At 34.3% G+C, this 10,245-nt stretch overlaps 1 protein-coding gene across 2 annotated transcripts in view; it reads left to right on the plus strand.

Annotated features, from left to right (window-relative positions):
• Nucleotides 1–7,486, plus strand: part of LOC127880156 (OTU domain-containing protein 4-like) — a 183,025-nt gene extending 175,539 nt beyond the window's left edge. Inside the window, exons 15-17 of one of the 2 annotated variants that reach the window (XM_052427390.1) lie at nt 1,677–1,717; nt 2,628–2,811; nt 3,604–7,486. In XM_052427390.1, coding sequence (XP_052283350.1) covers nt 1,677–1,717; nt 2,628–2,811; nt 3,604–3,791 — 413 coding nt within the window. In that variant the 3' untranslated portion in view covers nt 3,792–7,486. Of the gene's footprint in view, nt 1–1,676; nt 1,718–2,627 lie in introns of both variants that reach the window. The other variant, XM_052427389.1, reaches the window with a different exon arrangement.
• Nucleotides 7,487–10,245: the final 2,759 nt, after the last annotated feature.

A 10,245-nucleotide genomic window follows, 5' to 3' on the forward strand; every position in this document is an offset into this window, starting at 1 on the left:
CTGTCACAATAAGTGTGAAAAAAAATTCTGATCAATTACATGTCAATGCATTGACCGATTGGCTCGATACTTCACATATGCATAGGCCTTGAACTGTATTGTAAGTGTACCAACTAGTTCAAAACCTTACTTTGGCATATGTCTCTGAACGAAAAACTCTTGTTCTGAAAGGGTTTGAGTGTTAAGCCTAAAAATAGATTGTGTTAATTGTATTTAAAAATTATAAATAAAATAAAATTCCTGTAAATAATATATTTTGCATTTCCATTTAATGTTGAATCTGCCTTAGGGTTTCTTTAATTGTATTCAGCATTTGCTACATTATAGCTAATGTCTGTTTAACCAGGTAAAGATGACAATCCAAATTGTCCAAATGTGTTCAATCGTAAAGAAGACAAAAATTGTAACTCTAATCTTCCAATTTAAAACATTCTGCAATGTGAAATCAATCGTGCAGTTACTCAGCATTTATGGGTTTCTATTTTATGATTATAGCAATTTACTGATGCATAAAATCACATATATTACATCAGCGATTTTCCTTGTCCAATTGGGAAAAGTACCCGTACCGGTCCAATTGGGAAAAATTGAGTCGTGAAAACTTCAAAATTGGGAAAAAATCGAGTCGTGAAATCCTTAAATTGGGAAAATCGCGTCGTGAAGTTTGGGTCTTATTGAATACATCATACAGTTCATACTTAATTGAACATACCCATTAAAAGAATCATTTGCAGGCGTGCCTTAATGACCATTAAGTAATTAAGTTGAAATAAATAACAAAATCTTATAAAGAACACACAAAATCAATTACAAGTTGTTTTAATCTCTTGTTAAGCAATGTCTGTGTCTTTCATTTTTTTGAAAATTTCAACAATCTTTGATGTTTGATCATCTATCAGTTGCTGGCATACCTCTCTGCACAGCATCATTAGTGCTGTCAATGTGTCGTGTGATAGACGGTCCCGATTGTTTGTGCAAAGATTGTTCATTAGACTGAACACCCTTTCCACAGAGGCAAGGTTACAAACCGACATAAAACAGTACGCTGGCTGCCTGACAAAAGAACCGGAAACAGTAACGACACTATTGATTGCACGCGCTGAATAATAAAACCCCAAATTAATCAAGCGCGTGGTTACACACAACTATACGATTTTCTTTGTTCGCCCGCCGAAAGTTGGGTTTTGTTACGAAAATTTCGGTCGTTTTGAGAAAAAATTCGGACGTCGATTGGGATTTTTTCAGATGCCGATTTGGGAATTTGGGAATTTTTGCTTGATTGGGAAAGTACCGTTTACCGGTACTTTATAAAGAAAGAGGAAAATCGCTGTACATCAAAACCTTTTCCTTGATCAACATCTAAATAACACAAACTCAAAAGTTCATGATAAATTGTGTCTCCTTTTGATACAAATGGGACTCTTACGTAATTGTTATTACCAATATAAAGTATGATACCATCAAACTTGTCTAAACACATTTTGTATTTTTAAATATTATTATATTTATTGATTGTTCATTGACAAATGATATACATGTACTGATGTGGTAATATATGTACTTTTCAATTCAATAATTCTTAAATTAGGATATCATTTGTAATATTGTGCATCTGTTGAAATGAGAATAATTTCATGGTTGATCATTGGAGTTTATGTGCATGTGTTTACTTTCAGAACTGAACACCCTACGTTTCTTCTTCAACCTTGGTGTTGAGGTTTGTGTTTCAAACTATACTTTTTTTAATTTGGGTTTGTAGATATGCAGTGTGAACAAGATAAAGGAATATTTTGTCTTAAGTCTTGTCAATATAATCAAATTATAACTAGCATCATTCGGATTACTTTAGTACCAGAGTTTATAACCAAAAAAACGTCTTTCCTGACCAAATTGGTGGTTGGGGTCTAGATCAACATAGCTTAGAAAAGTAAATGGTTTCAACTTGATCAAACAAATCAAGCAAAAGCAGTGAAACTTTATTTATAGATACTGTATTAAGACATTATTGGGATTTTATATTGGGTGAAAGGGGGCACACTACAGAATGTCACTTCTACTAACATAAAGTTGTCATGGCATAGTGAAAGTGGTACATGCCAAGCCCAAGGAGTCTCTGTTTTGATCTTGCGGCAGAGTTGTTAAGATTTCTCTAAACTAGACCAAGGACTGGTGCTTCTCAAGCACTTTGTTGTTTCAATAAGCCTATGGCTTTTTTGTAATCCGGCTATAAATAAATGTTTTATCTGCGGCTTAAACTTCAGATGGCTTAAACTTTACAATTCAATAACATATTGAGGTAAGAAATTGCTGCCCATAGCAGTTCCATGACCTTTACTGTGCAAAATTTATTTCTTTTTTTTATTTCGCTGATTTTTCGGTTTTCAGCATTGATAAAAAAACTTAAAATTTGATGATTTTCTGTGTTTCTTTTTTAGATATGGGTCATATGCACATAAAATAAAAAAGAGTTATAGGCATTACTACTAAGAGTTTATAAGAAATTTTGCTATTTTGGAATCTGATCATTTTTTCTGAATCTGATCATTTGTTCTTGTGTAATAAATGATATAACATAAAATCTTAGAATATTTTCTAACTTCACTATGTGTTACGGGTAATTGTTGCAGAACTACCGCGTGTTCAGCCAAGGGGGTTCCAACTGGTCAACAGTAGAGATGAACAACACGGGCTACATGTCCCCTGGCAGCATGCTGATGGCCGACCAGGTCAACGGCAACCATCCAGCCACGTACGCCCTGCCCCCTGCCAGGTCCCAGACCCAGCTGCCAGATCCAGCGTCCAGTAACCACGGTAACCACACATCTCTTTCTTTGCCTTCATCATCTGTCATTCAAAATTCTAACGAGACTATGAAAGAGTTGCCAGTGGGGGGCAAGGCAGTGTCTCCATGTGTACAAGGTGTAATGTGCCCTGCTGCTTCTCATGAAGAGATGTTAGACAGCAATGACTCTGGCTGTGACACTGAAAGCTCGGGCAGTCACCATAGCGATGGCAGCAGCCTCAAGGAGGTGGAAGAGACGGCCATGGAGCTGGAACAGCAGCTCGACCAATATATTGCTCACGAGGAGGAGGGGGAGGGAGAACACCCCATGGCTGGTAGCATGCATGAGGAAGCTGGAGCTAAGCAAAAGGGAAAACGGAAATATTACATGTATCGAAACCTGAAGCTAGTGAAGCCAATAAAGGAGATTCCACCTCGTTACCTGTCCCTACTGTCCCAGCTGAGCTCAGAAAAGAGCAGGTGTGAAGGGGAGCCCATTGTTGTACCCTTCTTGCCTCCTAAACCCTATCATAGGGCAAATTACCATGCACCTAGTACAACAGCACATAATACCGTTAATGGTTGTACCACATTTAACCCACTGGCTAAAAGCTTCTTACCCAAAAATCCTGTTCTGCATGATCCAAGCATCATTGCTTGTGGTGGTAATTATAGCGAGGCTGACCAGCCTGCAGCCAACCACAACTCTGGTGTTGGCAAGCTGCCTGCTTCTTCTGTTTGTTGTAGTACACAGTATAACCCTAGCAACTGTTACCCTGGTGATGGATATAAATATAGCATGCCTCCTTGTTTCTCCACAGGTCCTGGGTCAGTATGTGCACCGTACCCTGGCAGCATGCAATACCCAATCATGTACAGTGCAGGGGTCCCTTTCACAGGGGCATATGGTTCCACTGCCCCTGCACCATTGGGCATGTACATACAGCCCCAGAACTGTAATCTCCAGCCTAAAGTTATGACCCATGCCCCTGTGCAAGCAACCCAGTGAATGACTCTAAACTTCACATTGATTCTTGTTCTTGTTTCATTAGTTTTGTTTGTTGTTAGAATTTATTCTTATTGTAGTTTATAGTATTTTACTTGTGAACATTCTATGTTGTGTGATTATAATACCAATCTTATTATTACTGTCATATGTGACTCATTTTCAAACAAATAATTTAAACAGTTCTTAGGGCAAATGCTAGCAAACAAAATAAGTGTCTTTTTTCAACTGATTTTTTTAACCATTGAAATAAACTTGATCTGAAATGTCTGTACCCCAAGTTTTATTATTTTGGCATGACATAGTATTCTCTTATATAGTTACTGTTAACATGTTCACATATCTTATCCATAGAAAGCCTAGTACACTTGATGGCAAATACAACATATTTGAGAAATACTTTCCCGATACATGTATTAAATAAAGTGGCATAGCCATAGTTTATTTACTGTTGTACATTATGTAAGAAACACTTATTGCCTTTTATGGATGTGCAGTGCACACTGGAGCTACATTGTAGTTTCTATTTAAACGTGGCTGAAAACCTGTGATTGTATTTCTAAACACTTAGCCTTGATGTAGAATCATCATCTTTTTGATGCCATTTACATGGTCTGTTTGTTGCAGGCCACAAAATTCAACAAACATGAGTGAACAATTCATCTACAGAATGTAAGAGGCAGCTCGACTGCTTTTATGGTCAGGGAATTTCTGTAGATGTTTTTATTATTTACTTCTGACATATTCTGGGAACTGGTTGGTACAAATAAAATCATTGTGATTAATTTATCATGACAAGTTTTTATTGTAATGTTTAAAGGACCAAGCATTAAAAGGGCAAGGCAGTCTTTTCCAAAGAGGAATACAAATTATGATAAGTTTTTTAATGGGTAGTCTTTAATTTAAATGCTGTTCATCATTGTCAACAAATTTTGATGCATGTGCACTAAAATTGAAACGGCTTCAAATATTTTTGTGTTGGATTGCAAGTGCAGTATTTTGAATTTATATTTCACAAATATAAAGCTGCAGTATAACATGTTTGTTTCATGATTATTTTATGCTCAATAATTATATGCATTTATTTTGTGGACATAAAACATATCTAGAAAAGTTTATTTGTTGTGAAATATAATTTTAAAAAGTAAGTGCTAGATGATTAGTTTGCATATCTGTATTGACTTAATTTCTACAGCCAAGAGCAGTTTTTATTATGCCCACTACGAAAGACATAAACATATTTTGTTTTGTTTAGGTCTGTTGGTAGATCCCTTTGATAACCACTCACTTAGATCAATATTTAAAATGTGAGGAAAATGTTTGTTGTCCTTCAATCTTTTTTATTGTTTATCTGCTAATTTGATCAGTTTCTACATTTAATTTAAACAGATTAAAAATAGCCCTACTACCAGAAGGTAGGGATTGCTATGGGAACTAGTTTGCCTGGTTAGTCTGTCTGTTCGTCTTGAAACATGTCCAGATTATTTAACTTATGCTAACCTATGTCAGATGCTGTGTCACATGCCAGTTCTACGTGGATGCCTTTACTTTCAAGATTTTGCTTTTAGGTCAATAGTAAAATTTGAGGACTTAGTTGAATAAATATAACTAAAGTCTTGTCCACTGTATAGCTTGACCATGCACTGAATGATTGTAAAGAAACTGCACTAATTTTCCCCACTTTGAGTCGGTATGTTAAGCACAAATACCATATAGATACCTTCAATGTCGAGATCATATTTTATGTTCAAAATACAAACTGCCATTCATTTACAAATATTAAATTACATGTCAAGCACACAAACTATATGGATACCTTCAATGTCAAGATCATATTTTAAGTCTAAATTTTAAACTGTCATTCATTTACGGATATTAAAGTACATGTCAAGCACAAAAACTATGGATACTTTCAATGTTAAGCTCATATTTTTAGTTCAAAATTCCGACTGCCATTCATACATGTAACATGACAAAAAAGTTCACCTTCATGAGAGGGTTTGTTGTGAGCTGAAGCAAGACAACTACTTTTTAAATGGCATACTTTGAGGTAATAAAAACTGATTGTCAATGCTTTACAACTGTGCCATAGGAATATGTGGGTCGTCATCAAGCTTTTTGATAGCTTGAGCTTGATCTTTGCCATTACAGACATCTTAAAGATTTCTTTTGTCTTGGAGTGGGTATACTGTTTTACAAATATCTCTATGGTTTTGTACATATTGTAAATAGTTACCTGTGCACCATTGTGAAGGTATTATCAGTGATTTTCATTTATCCAATTATTTTAGTTGTTTACTCTCATTTAAACTTGTCATTCAACTTTCAGTGTCTTATGCATTATAATAAAGTCTCTTTAACAGTTGTTCTGTATGTTTTATTAATGTTGCTTTTTTATGTTTATTTTATTGTTCAATGTGTTTAAACTGTTTTAGCTCCCACGAGCATGAACTGTTTAAGCAAGAGTTGCCAATGATGTTCATTGTTGTATTTAACATTTTGTCTTAACATATAAGTGCTGCTATTTAAATGGAGCAGCAATTTAAGAATATGCTTTTGTTTTGCATAACTCCTTTGTTCAGTGAATTTCTGTTTGTACCTGTTGAGTAGATTTATTAAATCCCATTTGTCTTCAGGTCAAAATGCGATTGTGAATATGTTTTATTACTGACCAGTTACAATTCAATAATAATTAAAAGCTCTGGTATTGTATTACAATCAAAACTTTTATGTTGACACTGAAAAGAAAACTTTTTCAATAAAGCGATTCTCTAACTTCAAGAGCTTTGTCAAAGTCCCTAGTTTTGGTAAGGGTTAAGCATATATAATTGGGCATTCTCTTCAGATGTAAATAATTGTTGATTGATTTGTTGATCTTGCATAGTTTATTGATGTTATCTATTGTTATCTGATCGTTATGGTTCCCGGGTCATCTGTTATTCCACAACACCAGTACAGCATGTGTTTTTGTCATATTAGAATTACCACTTAGTGTACACAGTTTGTTTTAGTCAACATGTTTGACTCTGTCATAATGTTATTTATATGTTTTGATTGTGTTTTTGTTCCAATGTTATTGATTTACTTTTAAGGACATACTTTAACTTATTTGTGTTTGTTTATTTATTATGTAATTTCATGTTTTCAATTCAGTTTCTTTACTAGTATTCTTCTTTGATGTACAACTGCAGAAAACTGTTTTCAAACTGTAAGCATGTTATTTAAATTTCCGTTGATGTAAGCAAACATGCATTGTTTCCATTGGTTATATGCTCATATATACATGCTCAAATATATATATATAATAGAAACATAAGAGACTTGGGTCCTGTTCATGTTTAACCGCCATCAATCGCTATAGTACGTACCTTAGGATAATGGACCTCATGACTTAGTTTTTCTATTTCATTATAATGTTTAATATTGATACATATACTTAACATCACTTCAAGGTTGTATGCATTGTGTGCATACATGTTCAGTGTTAGGATAATGGACCTCATGACTTAGTTTTTCTATTTCATTATGATGTTTAATATTGATACATATACTTGACATCACTTCAAGGTTGTATGCATTGTGTGCATACATGTTCAGTGTGTGATTTTGTCAACTATGTATTATTATAGGTGGAATGTGTGATGTTTGTTTGGTGAATGATGTTTCCAGTTTGACAATAAATGACTTTCAAAAGTTCAGTCATGGTTTTCCCTCGTAATATTAACCAATGATAGACAACTGCATGTACGCTTGATTAATTCTGTTTTACCACTTTGATTAGCAAGTATGCGAATACTGTAAAACCGTCTAAACAGCAAACGGTTTACAAAGTAATTACTCGCACCATAAAGTTTGTAAATAATACCGATAATAGCTCGCATCATTTTAATAAGGTTTTCGGTGAACGAACCATATATTGTCAATGTACTCTCCACATTGAAAATAAGTACACATTTATAACTAGACCAAACAAGTAAAACACGTGTGTGTATATATATATATATATATATATATATATATATATATATATATATATATATATATATATATATATATATATACACACAGTTTCAAAATGGGGCACGTTGTATTTGTTGGCATATAAAGTATGATAAATTTATGATTGCTTCATCAATTTTAGTTAACAACAAAATGCTCTATTATCATGCGACTTAATTCGAATAAAATCCCCACTTAAAATGTTCGATAACTAGTTGTATAATTCGCCCCCACCCTGATATCGCCTATAAAATGTCTGGTTTATAAAACTAAGCAGTGCTACCACTCTCTCGAAGTCATGCTTCTTGTGCGGAGTATTGTACCGTAATGAAAGATTAAACTGAGACTTAATTTAACAAAATGATCAATATTTTTCCTTCAAATAATTAAAGTTATAACCGATTGTTCATTTTTTGCAGAGCATTGCTCTATTAGATTTAGTATAAAAATCACGTGTCATATAATGATCAGGTATGTACACATACCTGTTTAATGATGGAGGGCATTAAAAAGGAATTGCATTGGGCGCAGAATTAAACTCTATAATGTCAAGACGTATTTTCGGGGGCTTTTTGAATGAGTGTTCGGTTATCATATGTCAGTATGTTACGGCGTGCTTGTAAAGTCAAAATCAATTCATAGAAACGGACAATTAAAGGCAGCTAATGTATGCCGTACGTGTTTACATGAAACATTAAAAGATGCGAGATACGGTAACTGACAAATGGGTAAGCGCTTCAATCATCGGAAAGCTTTTAAAACGGAACACAATATGTTGTTAATTTTTCATAATAAGTACCATTTTAAGCTTGAGATTTCTCAGCGATTGATTTCACCGCTACCAATCTGCTAATCGATGCCCTTATTCACTTTGCAGTACACTGTACAGTGTGCCAAATGTAAAAAAAATTGCGAAAATGGAACACAAATAATAAAAAAATTATTTACACGAATGAAGTCAGTTCATAACATTTATGATAGCAGTTGCATACATAGGGACATTGAGCAAATACCCTATATATCCTGCACATTTAAGTAGATCACTGCATGTATCATAATTACGTTCTTCTGTATGTGTGTTCAAACATCATGCACATTTAATTTGTTTTAACCATCTGTATGACTTGGTGCATTGCCGGGGACTACCGGGTATTTTCTATTTCCCGCTAGGAAGGTAAATACAGTTTTTCGGCGTAGCTGTTTAACGTCACTTTTGACCTTACCTGACCTTTGTAAGTGTCCAATAAAATTCAAATAAAATTTCCCGCGGCTAGACACGAATGAATACACTTCATTTAGTCCATTAGGCTGATTTGAGCATACCACCATAACATTGGAAACATGACCGCGTCTTTGTAACACTGTTTTACTGCGTGTTCAGCATGAAACAATTTTATCTCTAATGAAAAGGCTTGATAGATAGAACAGTTTTACACTCAACTCTTGACTTCAATACAGTTTGTGCGTGCATCTTTTATTTTCAGAGGATTGCCAGCGCCAGAGCGTTTGTACTTAAAGGCTATGTTCTCATATTTAGTAATTATTTCCATATTCCTGTCTGTGTACAATTATAATTAAGTTCATAAAAGTATTGTTTTCCCTATCCTGATATACGTTTTGGCCAAACCATTTTAAATTACATTTAATATGTAAAAGTATAAAGTTTTGAACAATTAATTAAGCCGTCGTTCCAGCAGTGGAAGCGTGGCCTCACTTTAATGCATTGCATTCCAACCCGCAAGGTATCAGGGTCAGTTCGCGGCCAGGAAAATAATCGTTATATAATATAGACGCTATTGCGTGAACTAGGTGAACTGGAATTTTCTTTAGATCAGAAATATGTTAAATGAAGATATTCAGCGATATAATTATGGTATGTCAATAATAGATTCTTACTGTGTTTTCAACAATTCCGTGATAAATATTATTTTTGATTAATTTAACAAGAATTATTCCACCATATTGACTAATGTATTAAGCATGAGCGCGATAATTCTCGATACTGTTAATAATTATTCGAATCCAATAGCAATGCCCGACAAACCACTAAAACAGGTTTGTTCGAAGAACGCGCGTATAAATATTTAAAATATGTACGGATACTTCGCGTGTGGCCGGTTGACTCATATGTTTTAATTTCACTTTCATTCTTCTTTTGGTTTTCTGTTTTGTATCTATAGGTTTATGACCAGCAATATGTAATAATGTAAAATACGCCGCGAAAACTCCGCGTAACATCCCGTACTGCGTGTGATGCAGCTAAGAACTGCACAGAAAACGACATTCGCTATCTTTGATCTCATTCATTGAACTCTTTACCTTTCACCAACTCCAACCACATCAACGCCGTATATCTTTTTTAAAGATATTTCTTGTTACACAATCATTCCAGTATGGTGGACTGATCACATTCTTTAAATGGGGTTAGTTTGTTGTTTTCTGAGTATAATATATATTT

The sequence above is a fragment of the Dreissena polymorpha genome, chromosome 4 (genome assembly GCF_020536995.1).
Source record: "Dreissena polymorpha isolate Duluth1 chromosome 4, UMN_Dpol_1.0, whole genome shotgun sequence".
In the NCBI taxonomy this organism is placed as follows: domain Eukaryota; kingdom Metazoa; phylum Mollusca; class Bivalvia; order Myida; family Dreissenidae; genus Dreissena; species Dreissena polymorpha.